We start from the raw sequence: 15,275 nt of genomic DNA, 5'->3' as shown, positions 1-15,275 counted from the left end.
CGCCGCCCTTCCCTCCCACCACAGGAGCGGGTTTGTCAAAGTTCAGGGATATTTATTCCCCCCAAGGATTCACACTGCCCGTGCCCAGTTATTTTTAACCACACACCCCGAGGCGACGGCGAGCACATCCCATCCCCCGCCAAAGAACCCCCTCACACCGGGCTCCGCCCGCGGAGACCGTGAAACGTCCCGACACCCGCCTGTGGGAACGGTTAAACACCCCAAAGAACCCCACTAACCCCCACCAGCTGTAGTCTGGGCTGTAGCGGCTTTATGGGCTGGAAGAGCGCCGGGGCAGCCCAAGCACAGCCACGCAGCCCGGGGCACAGCCTGCCCTCTGCGGTGGAGGCAGAGCCCGCCAACACCGTTCGCTATCTTCGGCTGCCCGCCATAGTGCCTGTCCACTATCCGTCGGAAAACGCATGTGAATAGAGAGTATGCAACTCGACACGGCTTTTGAGATCTTTAGTAGAATTTTAACTGGTTTACACCCTCTGTTTCCACTCGTATGGCCGCTGCGCTCGCTTGCTTCAAGACTTTTAATCAGGCATCTATTGAACTGCCTTTTTTCTGCGTCCGAAGTCACAAAAGTCCCCCCATGGAGTTGACGCATGGAGGCGCTTCCTCGCCGCGCAGGGAGGGAGGCCCCCAAGATGGCGATGCTGGCGGAGCGTGAGTTCTGTTACCAGCGGAGAGGCGGCGTGGCAGGGGGCAATGGCCGGGGAGCGGAGCGGAGCGCGGAGCGGAGCGGGGGGCGATGGCCGGGGAGCGGGGTGGGGGCCCGAGGAAGGGCCGTTATCCTGGGGCCCGAGCCGCGCCGGTGGTGGGTTTTAGGTATTAGATTTGAGGTTTAGCAAGGCCGAGTGTCGGGTCCTGCTCTTGGGTCAGAATAGCCCCGTGCAACGCTCCAGGCTTGGGGCAGAGGGGCTGGAAAGTGCCCGGCGGAGAAGGCCCTGGGGGTGCTGGCTGACTGCTGACAGCAGTGTGCCCAGGTGGCCAAGAAGGCCACCAGCACCCGGGCTTGTGTCAGCACTGGGGTGGCCAGCAGGAGCCGGGCAGGGATGGGGCCCCTGTGCTCGGCCCTGGGGAGGCCCCACCTCGAATGCTGGGCTCAGGTTTGGGCCCCTCGGGACAAGAAGGGCCTTGAGGGGCTGGAGCGTGTCCAGAGAAGGGCAGCGGGGCTGGGGCAGGGTCTGGAGCACAAGTGTGCTGGGGGGCGGCTGAGGGGGCTGGGGGGGTTTAGCCTGGAGAAGAGGGGGCTGAGGGGAGCCCTTCTCGCTCTCTGCAGCTGCCTGCGAGGGGCTGGAGTGAGGGGGGGGTTGGTCTCTGCTCCCAGGTCACCATTGACAGGACGAGAGGAACCGGCCCCAAGCTGCGTCAGGGGAGGTTTAGGTTGGATATGAGGGAAAATGCCTTCCCTGCCAGAGGGGTCAGGTCCTGGCACAGGCTGCCCAGAGAGGTGGGGGCGTCACCGTCCCTGGGGGGGTTCAAACACCGTGCAGCCGTGGCACTTGGGGACATGGTTTAGGGGTTACCTGGGGGTCTGGGGGTGTTGGGTTGGGGGTTGGACTTGATGATCCTGGAGGTCTTTTCCAACTTCAATGATTCTGTGATTGGAGGACAAATACTCTGAAGTCTTGGGGCCAGTGCTGTGCTGGGGTGCCAGCTGCTGTGTGACAGGCTGGCAGGACTCAGCGGAGCTGTGTTTATGTAGGTACTAGTCTTTTGATCACACTCAGATGCAGCATTTGAGCTTAGCTTGCCCACTCGTCTGTGCAGGGAGCTTCGGAGATCAGCTATATTCTGGGTTGGTAAAGGTGAGAGTGGGATATAAGGGGTTGTAGGCGAGTGCTTCAGGAAAGGCAAGTAAATCCACTGAACTCATGGGAAGACTTGGGGTAAGACCGTGTGGTTGTCCTATTCCTTTTGTGTAAGGGTGTTGCTGAGTGAATAATTTTTGAAGGTTTTAGTGTATGCAGCCTGATAATTTTGCTTAACTTTTTCCTGGTATTGGAATCAAACTGAGCTTCACTCTTATCTCTGAAGTGACTGAGGACTTAGGCTCCCCGTATCTAAAATAATTGATTAAAACATTGGATGAATATTCTGACTGATAACTGTTTCTCAGGTAAAGCTCTTCAGATCAGCAAAGAGAACTCTCTCAGGGCTGAGCAAAGTGGGAGCTAAAAACTTCTGTTGCCTTCTCTTCCGCATTAAAGATGCATTCCTGTAAAGTAGCCTTTTCTAGTAAATGCAAAATTCTGTATGAGTAGAAAGGTTAAACTTCTCAACAGTAGATTTTTATGCAGCAGGACAGATATATTTCTGTCTGAGTATTGTTAGTGTCCTTAGGTGGTTTTGGTAAGCTTACTGGTGTCAGAACGTCCTTAACGTGAGAGCGCAGGGTCTGATGAATTTGTTTGCTTGACTGCAGGAAAGATGGACTTAATTATAATGACTAATTAGAAAATACTGTTTCCAGTGGAAAATACAAGTGTGAATTGAGGAAAACAATTTTGCATTTACAAATGTAATTTTTTAATTATTTTAGATGTAAACTTTGTTGGTACCATTTTTCAGAATTTGTTAATTATTTTAATTCGACACGTCACATTTCAGTAACGCGATGTTGTGTTAAGTTCACTTCTGTATGTAGGGAATTCTGAAATCAATTGCCTTAAAAAAACTAATCCAGTTGCTGGGTGTGACCTTTGCAGAGTTGTGTGTCTTTGTTCATCATCTTCAGCTGCATTTAAAATTGTGAAGCTGTGTTACACACATGCATTCTTGTTTGCAGTTTTGGATCAAGTTGTGGTGCTTTAATTAATATTCTTCCTAAAAAAAAAAAAAGTTTGGGGGGGTTAATTTGCTGTACTACAGCTGTGAAAGCAGATGCATTTCAGGGACTTGAAATAACTTCTCAGTGGTAGCCAATGACAGGACAAGAAGCAGCGAGTGCAAATTGAAACACAAGAAAATCCTTCTTTTTTTACTGTGAGGGTGGCCAAATGCTGGAACAAATTGTTCGGAGAGGCTGTGGAGTATCAGTCTGTGGAGGTGTTCAAAACCAGACAGGACACGGTGCTTAAGCAGGGGGTTGAAGTAGATGATCTCAAGAGGTCCCTCCAGCTTCTGTGATGCTGTGAACTGAGCTGAGAAAAGTCAAACTCAGTCATCCTGTGCTTGTGTAGTGTGAATTTAAATAACATATAAATTGCAGAAATGGACAAAGAGTTAGCTTTTATTTTTCACTTATTTTTTAACTCTTTTTAACTTTTAATAAACTTTGATTAACTGTCTCCTACTGGTGTTTATCAGGAAAAAAATGTGTGTGTCAATGATGGGTTTCATAGCATGGATTAAAAATGAAATCCCTTCTGTGGGCAGTATATTTTTTTCCATTCCATTTCCATTGGAGAAATTTAACCTGTTTTTCTTCTGTGTTATCACCATGTACGGACTCACAGCAGGGGTTTGGGTGGGAACTGATAGGAACTTTCAGAAATGATCGTTAAACACGTGTTCCAGGCACAGAGCTAGTCTTGGTGAAAGGGTTTAGTAACTGATCTTTTCCAAATCATAGGGTATCCAAGTGAAGTGTCTAAAGAAATTACGCTTTTCTCCGCTGGATGGTGCTGCGTGCCCAGAGTTGCGTTACTGTCTTGCATCATTTTATGAGCAGCCCAGAAGATTGGTGTTCACTTCTGAGCTGAATTTTTTAGCTGGAACATAGTATGTTGTTTCCTTTCTCACTCCTAAGACATCAGTGAACAAACATTCCTGATAAATCGTTGACTAAACAGTCTTTTTTTGTTGCTTGTTGGGAAGGAGAGATGATTTTGTGGTTGCTGTGTGTGGCATGAAGTTGTTCCTGTCTTTCTTAGATACTCGTCTAAAGATGTAAGCAAGTTTCTTTATTTTCCTGCGTGTAGCTTACCATATTTGAAAATAAGAGTGTGTTAACCTGCCAGCAATGTGAGGATTAATCTCATAACAGGAGTTATGAGGTTTGAAATACTTGGATTAAAATAGCTGGAAAAGGGAAGGTCTCATAAAATTTCATGCTCGAGAAATCTCCGTATTAGGTGCCCTTGTATTTTGTTACCAAGGTCCTCCTGGGAGCAAAACGTCTTAGGGCTTCTCTACAGAGAGATATTCAGGAAAATTAATACAAATTAACTTTTAAAGTGGATTAGTTGAACTACATCAAACAACTCAATTTGGAAGTTAATTTAAATTCACACATTCTGTTGACATGGATTACCTCTACTGCGTCGACAAATCCTTAGATACATACGGCAGCTTTACAACTGTAAGAGTTGCACTGAATTTCATTTCTTGGGATTTGCAAAGTCACCACCTGGGGAACTAGTTACAGAGACCATAACATAATATGGGCATACTTAAAATGTTTTTATAGTTACATTTTAAAAAAAAAAAAGGCATTGAACAATTTGTTTTTGGTGGCTGAGTGAGGGAAAGTTGATGTTAATCGAGAGATTTTTAAACAAAGGGATAAATTGAGAAATGTGATTGAAAAGGAGGGCTGCTGCTCGGCTGGGCAGCGTAACCTCTATTAACTTGCTTCTTTTTATTGTCCTTTATGTTGGTTGTTTCACTGTCAGCTACAGACAAAAGCAACAGCCAAGGCGTTCCCTGTTTTTATAGGACTTAGCTTTTGCTGCCAGCTCGATTGCTTTTTAATTCATTCCCCACCACAAACCACTGGCAATCTGAATCCTTAAAGATCATTTGCATCTTGGGTAAGGGAAGATGGCAAAGCACATTGATTGTCCCCAATTCCTAGGTCAGTGTTTCAAACAGCGCAGTAAATGAGTGAGCGGCGTCGCTAAGGGAGCCAGAGTTTTTGTTCTCAGTGGGGCAGCAGGGAACCCTGATTTGCTTGGGCGCATTAAAATCACAGTCCACAGTGGCACTTTAACACCTTTTGTTAGCAGCACTGGCACGGCTTGTAGTAGATCCTTCTCTGAAGGCTGCCTGTTGGAAAGAAGTTGTTATTTTCCTGTAGAAAAGTGAGCCAAGCGAGTCCTGTGTGGATTCCTCTCACAATACTCAGTCATTTCACCTACTGTAAAATCTTTTTTATGGGCTGTTTTATGAAATTCTCTATCAGACTATTACTTTTTGTGGGGCTGCCATGCAGCACCTGTTTTGAGCTTCAAAGCTTAGGACGCACGTTAAAAAGAACCAACCAACCAACCGTCATGCATTCTGACAGTATTAGTTCTTCTTTAAGAATGGAACAGAACTGGGCAAAAAATGAGTCAAACATCCCTGTAATATTCTGTCCCTCTGGCCCAAATCCTAAGTGTTGCATTTTAGGGAAGGATGACTTCCTGGTTATGTTGAAAGCGCCTCCGTGGACTTGGCTTCTCCCTGACTTTGTACGGCCTTGGGTTAATTGGTCATTTTTGATCCACCGTTTCCCATCGTGTTTAATGAAGTTTGTAATCTTCCTGTCTCCCATTCTTTGCTTGTCTTGTTTATTTAGGTTGTCTTCCTGCGTATGTTTAGGCGCACATTTAAAGCGACTGGTTAACCGTGCTAGCTTTTCTTCCTTGATTTCAATGAAGCTGTTCCTGATGAGAGAGGCGAGCGCACGCATGTGGGCCTGGGGGACTGTAGTTTCTTTAGTCGTCTGCATAGGACAAAGGAGCCTTGATTCTTGTTTGGATCTCTTCACACCTGCAATAATTTCCGCTGACTCTTCAGTTTCCGAATAAACCATTTTGTGGCAAATCCAAAAAGCTGAAATCCCACTGGTTTGTGTTCTGTGATTCAGTTTCTCTGGTTGCTTATGTTTGATTTTTGACTTGGCTTTTGTTATGAAGGCAAATATTAATTCTGTGTTCTGGTGAAAAGGAAGACTGGCCAGTGGATATTGTCCAGAACTGGGAAAGCCAGCATTTGAAGTCTCATCCCCTGTAGACTTCATGTGGAAGCCAGATGTAAAACGAAGTTGGAATAAAGAAGGGATTTAGGCCTGTACACCTAAATGGTAGCCCTTAAAGCCTTTCCTGAATTGCAGCCCATCCTTAGGGATGACAACTTCTGTTGCAATTTTAGTTTGGCATTCTTCACGTAATTATTAAATGGTTATTTTTTTTCAATATAAGGTTTGGTAAAATTAACCCCCCCAAATGTATTTAGTCTGGCATAAGTTCTGGGTTTTTTTCTCAGTGAAGAGATTTTTTCAAATCGATTAAATGCTGTGGAAATGTAAATAGAGCCTGTTTGAATTTTTCCTTCCTGCTCTAGCCCGTAGAAGGCAGAAGTGGTCTGTGGATCCACGAAATAGCGCTTGGAGTAAAGATGAATCTAAATTTGGCCAGAAGATGCTGGAAAAGATGGGCTGGTCCAAAGGAAAGGTATGATCTAAAGGAGAGTTGTCTAGTGAAGGGTGGAAGGCTACTGGGGACTCTTAATCTCAGTGTTTAAAACTGCCATGTTCTTTCTATTTGATTTATTCTCTTAAGCACACAGAGAATTTGAGCAATGTTACATTTTTATGGTTTGTTACAAAGGTGCTCGCTTGTGCCTGTCTTGCTTTCCAGTTTTTCTCTCCTCTCTTTGACAAGGTAACGTCCCCAGGTAAGAGCAGGAGCTGGCGCATTAAATCAGGTGATGGTTAAAGGCTTTAAGTTGCCTTTATGTCCTCAGTTCTCTCTCTGGCTTTTGGTACTGCTTAAAGCAACTCCAGGACCTGCTTTAATCTTTTACCTATTTTTAAAGGGTACTTCTCATCTGTTCCTTGAATGGCCAAAATGCAGCGTTATGCAAGCTGTGTTCCTTCCTGGCTCCAGCCTGTACCTGTGTGGGGTGAACTGGCTCCTTTCTGGTGCTAGGAATAATCTCTAGGTCAGTGCAGAGAGCTGCAGACATCTCAAACGCCTCTTAAAAGCAGTTTAACTTCCACAAAGGTACCTCAGCAGAGCTGAGATTTGGGCCTGCATGTCAGCGTGTTTAATGTAACGAATGCATGCAAACTCCCCACAATATTTATTTAATTCTGCTCCTAGATGTCCCCTCCCAGCCTGTTTTGTAAGAGGATTAAAATTAGGACCATTCTCAATTCTGTGAATGTATTAAAACTTAGAAAAACAAGCCTACTGGTGGATTTCTCAGCGTAGCCTGCTGCTGCCTCAGTTGGCTTACAGCTAGCACGGATAAATCTGGCTTCTATCTACCTCTAATTTCACGAACAAGCAGTGGTACCTGATTCAAAGGCTGCTGAAGTCAAGGAATTGGCATTGGTTTCACTAGGCTTTAGACCAGGCTGTTAAAGGGTGTGGAGCTTGACTGCTGTCTTTCTGTGCAAAGGTGTTTTATGTGTCTAAGGTTGAAATAGATATTTAAACCAGAGTAGAAAAAATGCTGTTAAATGTTCTGGTTGTATTTTAGGCAGCCAGCTTCACTGACCATGGATAACACCTTTGCCATTATGAACACTTCGTGTCAGGGTGTGAAAGGAAGGCCTCGTATTGTTTTCTATCTGTCACCCACCCCCTGCCCCCCCCCCCCCCCCCGCCCCCATTATCTTCACAACATTTCCTACTTGAGCGACCCAGTCTTCCTTTACAACAGTTATAGTTGTACGAGAAGGATTTACTTCTCCGCTCTGCTCCAAACTGAGACAAATGGAACCTTACCTTGACCAAATTAATGGGCAAAAGCCCATCTGTGCAGTGAAATTAAGCTGCTGTTATTAGTTGTATTGGAATTGGCTCGCGGCAGGATGTGTAGCCAAGTGTCCTGCTTGCGTCCATACTTTTTGCTTAGCAGAAGTTTCAAGGTAAATTTTCCACCCCACTGACCAAATAAACTCTACTGGGTTTGTAATAGCAATAGCCTTTTTCAGATATGGCTCATTGCTTCAAATATTAGATGTGCCCAGGATCTATCCACAGGGCTTGTCTCTGCTACTCCACCACTTACATGTTTTTTATAGCCATACCCTTAGCTGATGATTTGTTACTGGTGATGGATTAGGGAAGAAGTGGATAGGTACCAGGAATAAAGTTCTAAACCACACGCTTTGTCATTCCCCCCACCCCCCGATCGTACAATTAAGAAAGATAATACTGGGCCTAAAGATTGCTTCCCAGATGATGGTCTTTAGGATAGACAAACCCAATGTTTGCTCCAGTATCTTCATCACATTATGAGTGTGAATGAGATGGAAGAAGTTCTTAAGGTCCTGCTAGCTCCAGCCTGATCCTCACCCCCTCCACTTCCCTCCCATATAGCTTTGTTCTGTGCGGTACATTCTATGTGGCGTCTGTCTTACAGCCATCGCGCAGCTGCTTTCCCAATGACGGAGGTATTTTTGGTGAGAGGCATGTTCTTTTTATGTAGTGTCTTGTTTTAAAATTGTAAACACTTTGGACTTGCCTAGGAATGTCAGGTGGCTTCCTGATTAATCACCCAACTACTTAATGTTGTTGCTATTTTAGTGTTTATAGTACTTCGCTGGAGGCTTAAGTAGTAAATTAAAAAAAACTTAATATCTCATGTGTGCTAATGCCTGTGAATGAATTCACTTACAGGCAAGCAAATAAATATTAAGTTGTGGTTTCTTGCTGTATTTCATTGCGAACTGTGTTACAGTACAAAAGCTCTAGTTGCTTAGTCACTGCTGCAAAATCCTTACATTTTCACCCTTAAATCCTCGTTAGGGTCTTGGGGCTCAGGAGCAAGGAAATACAGAACATATCAAGGTTCAGGTGAAAAACAACACGCTGGGGTTAGGAGCAACCATCAATTACGAGGTGAGCACTAGACCCAGGTAAGGAAATGGCTTCCATTTCAGCTAAGGCACAATCTTTGTAACGGGATGTTAGTGAAATCTGTTGTCGTGTCTGGTGGCGGCATGTAACTATGCGGATGTTTCTGCAGAAGCTCTTGACCTGGAGTTCAGTTCTGCTTTGCTGGATGTTTCAGGTGTAAGTACCTGCTTGGAAAGGTTACAGTGAATTCTGGGAGCAGGCTGTTCAGAGATTTTATTGTTTCCAAGCAAATCACTGAAATACTTGCTTTCTCACTGTATCTTATGCCCAGCTTAGCTGTATGCCTTCTGTCCCTCTTCCTGATACAGTCACCTTTCTGACTGGAGTTCAGGTACGTAGGCAGAGCAAAATGTGATTCTAAAGGTGCTTGTCTCATAATCAACATCTTTGTTGCTGGAAAAAATCACACTAGTATTTCCTGCCTACTTCTGAAAACATCTTACGCAGACAGGGGACACGCAGAGCCAACAGCAGCTCAGTATTGTTTCAGGGCTTACAAACACAACCCTTATCATTTCTGCACTTTGGAGTGACTGTAGCGAAGCTGTTAGCATTGCCACCTGCGGAGCTTCTGAGGGTCCCTCCCACCAACAGGGATTGAGTAAATACAATTAGGTTTCTTCTTAGAGTGCAGAGTCTTAGTATCTGTTTTAGCAAAACTTCTGTTTGTTCGGAAAATGTTTGCCTTGTATTCATGTGGGTGATATTTACAGGACAACTGGATTGCTCATCAGGATGACTTCAACCAGCTTCTGGCTGAACTGAATGATTGCCACGGACAGGGTGAAACAGGTAGGTTCATGCTTTTCTCAATCAGATGCTGGAAGCTTAGCAGAGTTTCCATTCTTTGTCTTAAAAGGCTAGCTGAGGCCCAGTCTTTTGGGCTGCTAATAGTCTCCTTGCTGATGTTGACAACTCCCCCTTCTTCCCCTTCTCCCCTGAAATCAGTGGGAGCCAAAGGACACGTTGCCGTCCCATGACCATGTTCAAGTTTGCCTGGATGTGTAGATCTCAGTGGATGGGATTTGCTCTCAGTCAGGCTTCTATTAAAGGCTTTTTGTTGGGGAAAGCAAACATAAGATTTTGAACGTGTTTATTTTATCCAGGACCACAACATGGGGGACCTTTTGCTGGGGTGTGCTACAGCAGTGCTTGTATATAAAGCAACCAGAGCCAGTATGAAGGTTCACAACAGAATCGCTCACCATTGCAATATGTTTGCCATCCTTTTACTAATGAACTGTCACACCTGGCTTCCGTGCTCTGGTGGTTTCTTAAATACCTACTTTTCCTGTCCTCAGAGAGCTGCTTCTTAGCTTTTGACTCAGAGTTATGCACCTCTGTTTTGAGTGGGGTATACTGTGATTTTTGTAGCCCTGATGTAGAGCACACAAGTGGGGAAACTCTACAACTTTCCCAAAAGGGCTATTTATAAGTCTTTTAGTTTTTAAAAGCTTTGTACAGTTTGACCTTGGTTTGTAAAAATGAAGTTATGCAAAACTGGTGGGTGTGAGCTTACAGAAAGAATTGTACACATCAGATGGCTTATTTACCGTCTTTCCTTTAGTTAGACTAGTTTAAACTCTGATCATATATCTAAACAACTCTCTGTGCGGTGTTGTTAAACCAACGGCTTCTGATAGGACACAGCAATCCTGTGCTGCTAGTGGCAGAATTGCCAGCTTAATGAATTTAGGAACTCATTCATTCTTAACATTTGAGCAGGGAAGGTTTTCTAGGAGAGGAAAGATAGAAAGAGGAGGAAAATCAGTTAGCAAGAAGGATCAAATTTGGTTTCTAGTCTTGGAGAACTAGGATTAAAATTCTGAACCCAATGCAGTGTAAGTTATCCTTGTGCGTTGGAGCCCTAATCGTGGTTTGAGGCCACACAGTGCTAGGTGCTCTAGTTAAAGTCCTCAAGAGGTAGAACAGCATATCGTAGGGAAATTCCACAAGTTCCTTTCTACTTTTATAACTAAATCCTACCCAAGTTCCAACTTGAGCCATGGGAAGAACAGTTAGGTGTAACTGGTGGGAAACCTGCAAGCTGGTGAGCAGAGAGCTGAAATGACTTGCCCAAGGACACAGTGAGTCAGCACAGAGGCAGGTTCATTGAGCAAGGCTGTCTTGTTCCTAAATCTGTGCAGTATTCCCTAGGTCATCTGCACTTATGCAAAGTGGCCCCTGAAAACCGTATTTCTCCCTGTTCTACTCAGTTATTTTCCCTTGATCTTTTCAGGAGCTGGGACAGGAGTTTTCAATCACTGAGGATAAATTTGGGTGCACGTTGAAAATTCCCGGTCAGAATCATGTTTGGTGATTTGCAGGCTGCAAGCATTGCTCTGAAACTTGGGGGTTTTTTGGCAATTGTTTAAACTGGCAAAACTCATCCAGATAACTCTGCCTGCAGCTGTGCTGCAGAATCAAATGTTACATTATTGGCCATCATCCAGTTCCAAATTGCATTAAAAGTCAGCTGAAAAACTTCATTGTTCTTAAATAACTGGTGTAGCTGCCAGAGCTGGATTGCAATTAGAGATCGGGAAGGAAGGGCCCCGTGGTGGTTAGTATGCCAACATTCAAGTACCCTTGATGTACATGGCTTTAGCTTTCTTTTCCTTTCTCTTTTTCCTAGCTGAGCACCTAGAGAGAAGTTTTGATTCCTGGCTTTTTTGCTGGGATGATGACTGTGTCCCTTTCCAGTTATAAAGTGGGGCAACAACATGCTGGCCGTGTCTGTAAGGTGCTTTGGAATATTCATCTGTATCAGATTTACTATGGAAATGACACATGGCTTTATTGCCATGACTAAATTGCCTTATAAAGCACATTAATATTCCTGCAGTGCTAGCTCAGTTTGTCAGGGGATTTACCAGTCACTAGAAGACACAGGGATGTACCTACCTGTCAAATGCAAATACCAGCACGTTTCAGTAGTGAAATTCCTCCTTGAAGGCACAAGGCGGTGCTGCTGCCCCTTTTGCTGTAAGTATAATGTGGAGGAGGAAGCCCTGTGGGAATCCTTTGCTGTGTAATGTTCCCTTTGGTACAAGTGGATCTGAGAGCAGGCCCAAAGAACCTCATCTCTGGTCAGGATATTTTAGCTGTGATGCTTATTTTTCCCGTAGACCCTTTTTATTGAGGATTTTCAAGATGAGTGCAAACTCTGTCTAAAACTGGGTTTGCTAGACCTTCCTCTTCGCATTAGGGCTTGGTGTGTCGGTGGAAGAGATCTCAGACTGCTTTCTGGTAGTCAGCTCTCCCACTGCAGGCTGCGGATTTCATTTTTAGGTCAGTGACTCTATCATCAGGTGTCTCTACCTGTCGCACAGTGAAGTGCTGTAATTCCAGTGTCAGAAGAGGTTGGTCTGCAGAGCTTTCAGGGGTGGGATCATATGAAAAATGTGACTCAACTTGGCCCTTAGGGTATGGGTTGAGTTCCCTACCCATCCCAGTTGCCACTGGGAGGCAAAAAAAAAATCTCACCAGAGTAGCCTTTTCCAGAGTTGCACCACAGGATTCTCTGCTCTGTCTATTTCTTTTCAGGACAGGACCAATAAAGTAGTTATTAACCAGGCGCAGGTTACCTCCTTCTAAGAATTTATCTTAAATTGACAGGCTCTGTGGGTGCAAAGAGTACCTCTGTACCAGTAAAATAACCTGCTACAGCAAGGGAACTTGATATCTCTGCTGTTAAATAGTTAGACTAATCCTTCACGGGGTTTGACCTACACAAGCTAACATTCTTCCAAACAGCTCCTGACTGAATCTGGGACTTAACCAACCCCAGAGACCATTCGCAGTGGACAGTTCAGATGCAGCCCCTCTTCTGGAAGCCAGGAAAATTAAATAATATGGATGTGGCAATTTGTTCTAGCTGGCCTCAGGGACAGAAAAGCTCTGCCACCGTTTAATTTCCTTACACAGATGTATCAGACTATGTCCAGGTTGAGGCACTTTGTGTAGTGTTAGAAACAGAAAGCCTGTCTGTGTGATTTTTTTTTTTTTCCCCCCTTTTTCTCCCTACCCAGTCAGGTTCAGTATTTGACTCTGGCACCAGAGATATTTTGTAACGATCAGCAAAATAAACCCTGACCTATTATTCTTTTCTTACCATAGAAATAGTGTTAAATTAGACTTTGCCTTTGACCTGAAGTACCTGTGTCTGCCTTTTCAAATTACGTTAGGTTGGAAATGGGAAGGGAAGGGGATGTGGCAAAAAAAAAAAAATCAAGCAGGAACATGTCTCGGACAAAACTCCTCATGTTTCCTTCAGTAATACCTGGTGACATGTTGTTGAGCCTTGGTTTTCAGAGAGAAAGTTAAATACACTGATGCTTGAATTTGGTGGTTAGAGTGTCTCTAATAGGATTGGAACTGGTTTGGGTTTTATTTTTTTTTAGAGTCCTCAGTGGATAATCAGAAGAAGACATTCAGTCTCGAAGAAAAATCCAAATCTTCCAAGAAACGTGTCCATTATATGAAGTTTGCAAAAGGTAAGAGGAGTTATGTTGTTTCATAAGCTCTAGCCAAGATTAGGGAAGGGAAAAAAAAAATGTGTCAAGGTGATCTGTTGCCTTCTGGGGTCTAAATTTGGCAAGTAAAGTCCTGGTTTAGAAATACCCCCTGCAGCTACTTACTTAAAGCTATAATACGCTGCTCCTCTTTATTTTGACAATTTTGGATGGCTTTAGGCTGATATTGTTAAATAAAACAACTTCTGCCTGAAGGAGCCATCAGCTGAATAAAGGAACAGCAAATATTCTGAGTGATCTGTGCGTGGGCAGGGGATGGGAGGGGGAGGCAAAGGTGGTAACAGACTTACTTGGGCATCTGCACCGCACTATCCTCTGCAATCTCCAGTAACCCCTGCTAAGAGATCATGTGGATAAGATCAGTGATCAGATTAAACCTGAATGCAGGAAGAGGAAAGCCCTCTTACATCTATCAGATGCTTTATTGGATAAATCAGGACAGCGGTTGGTGCCCACAAAAACTCATATCAAGAACTCATGGAGTTTAGTAATTTCTTTCATAGAGCGATGACTTTATTTCAGCCATCCCTGCTTTTGGCTCTTGACCAATGTTTGATCCCTTGCTCTGTTTCTGTGTTGGTTGCGTTCCCCTTTCACACACACATGTGCACCTGGTGTGGGTAGATATATGTGTTCCAGTGCGTGGATAGGATCGGTTTCCACACATGGCTAATTTATTGCACTTAAAGGTCTGTGTTTTCTGATAACAAATTCTTCTGCTAAAACAGAAGTAATTGATACCCAAATAGAGGCCACGTTCTGATATTGGGGGTTGGGTTTTTGATTAAATAATTCAGCCTAGAAGTCAAACCTGTTAACATGACCCTGCCACTTTGCAACGTTAAACAATTAAATTGGTTCAGGGCTTGCAAGTACAGAGGCCATGGCCTGTTTGAGGCAGTAGCAAAGAGGATTTATTTTGACTTGGATTTAGCCTTTTACTAAATAGAGAGGAAAAAATAAGTGTCTCTTGAGCATTTGAAATATGGAGAAAGGATTTTGTATTAACAATATCCCTTATTTTTTTGGCTGCAGTGTTTCTATAAGGTAGGCCCCCGTTTGATTGTACCCTCTGTGGTCTAAAACAGGGAAATTGTCCTTTTTCACGGAAAAAGGAAAAGTTATTTGCAGAAGGCTAATGTCGTTGCGGCCCTTGTTGTTCAAGTCCGATCCTGCTTCCTTTTAGACTAAACAAGAAGAGCTCACACAAAAGCAGGAGAAGGGAGCAGCAACGATAGAAAACACAGCTTCCATTCCTGGTGCTATTTTGTAGCCTCGCTGCTGGAGGAGCATAGGCACCACACATAGCCCTAGCAGTCACGCTTGAATCTGGGAAACAGGCACCAATACGAGATTAAGACAGTGATTTCAATTGCTTGTCTAGTAGCTGTTCCACTGTGATGCTGCGAAAGATTTGGACTGCTGGCTAAGTTGGTTTTCTATTAGAGGATATAAAAAGAGGGGGGATACATCTGCGTGGAGAGGGGAAGGCAGGGAAAGAAAGTGTAGGGCAAGAGGAGGAGCAGCAGGAACGTGAGTCTTGTGTTCCAAGCCTTGGCCAAGATAAAGCTGAAAACAGCCACCAGTGTCATCCGGCTTGGTTGGGAAAGAGCGTCTAGAGAGAGACTAGAAAGGTGGCTCTCCGCTAGGTTGATGTGTCTGCCTACCCTCTGTGGGCAGTTAAGGATCCCGAGAAGAAGAAACAGGTGGAATCATCAGATTTTTTTTCTTTTTTGTCCAGGTGCTTAGTTTCATTTTGAGGCCAGTGACTTTGGAATCGGACAGTCAAGTGAATTTTCTGAGACAGGCTGTGGACAATTCATAAAGGCTTCTGCTCTGTGGAATTGGCTAAACTTTCGCTGGTATCTCAGACTATCACATCACACCCTTTTTCTTCCCACTCCCTGCTCCATGTCTGATACTCAGCTAGCCA

At 44.3% G+C, this 15,275-nt stretch overlaps 1 protein-coding gene across 1 annotated transcript in view; it reads left to right on the top strand.

The window, feature by feature from the left end:
- Positions 1 to 598: 598 nt before the first annotated feature.
- Positions 599 to 15,275, top strand: part of PINX1 (PIN2 (TERF1) interacting telomerase inhibitor 1) — a 68,182-nt gene continuing 53,505 nt past the window's right edge. The window contains exons 1-5 of the mRNA XM_075086528.1: positions 599 to 672; positions 6,280 to 6,389; positions 8,697 to 8,789; positions 9,521 to 9,599; positions 13,211 to 13,303. Coding sequence (XP_074942629.1) covers positions 612 to 672; positions 6,280 to 6,389; positions 8,697 to 8,789; positions 9,521 to 9,599; positions 13,211 to 13,303 — 436 coding nt within the window. The 5' untranslated portion in view covers positions 599 to 611. The remainder of the gene's footprint in view (positions 673 to 6,279; positions 6,390 to 8,696; positions 8,790 to 9,520; positions 9,600 to 13,210; positions 13,304 to 15,275) is intronic.

Source organism: Phalacrocorax aristotelis, chromosome 3 (assembly GCF_949628215.1).
Source record: "Phalacrocorax aristotelis chromosome 3, bGulAri2.1, whole genome shotgun sequence".
Taxonomy (NCBI): Eukaryota; Metazoa; Chordata; class Aves; order Suliformes; family Phalacrocoracidae; genus Phalacrocorax; species Phalacrocorax aristotelis.
The sequence above is the reverse complement of the archived record's forward strand: the minus strand, read 5'-3'. Positions and strand labels throughout refer to the sequence as shown.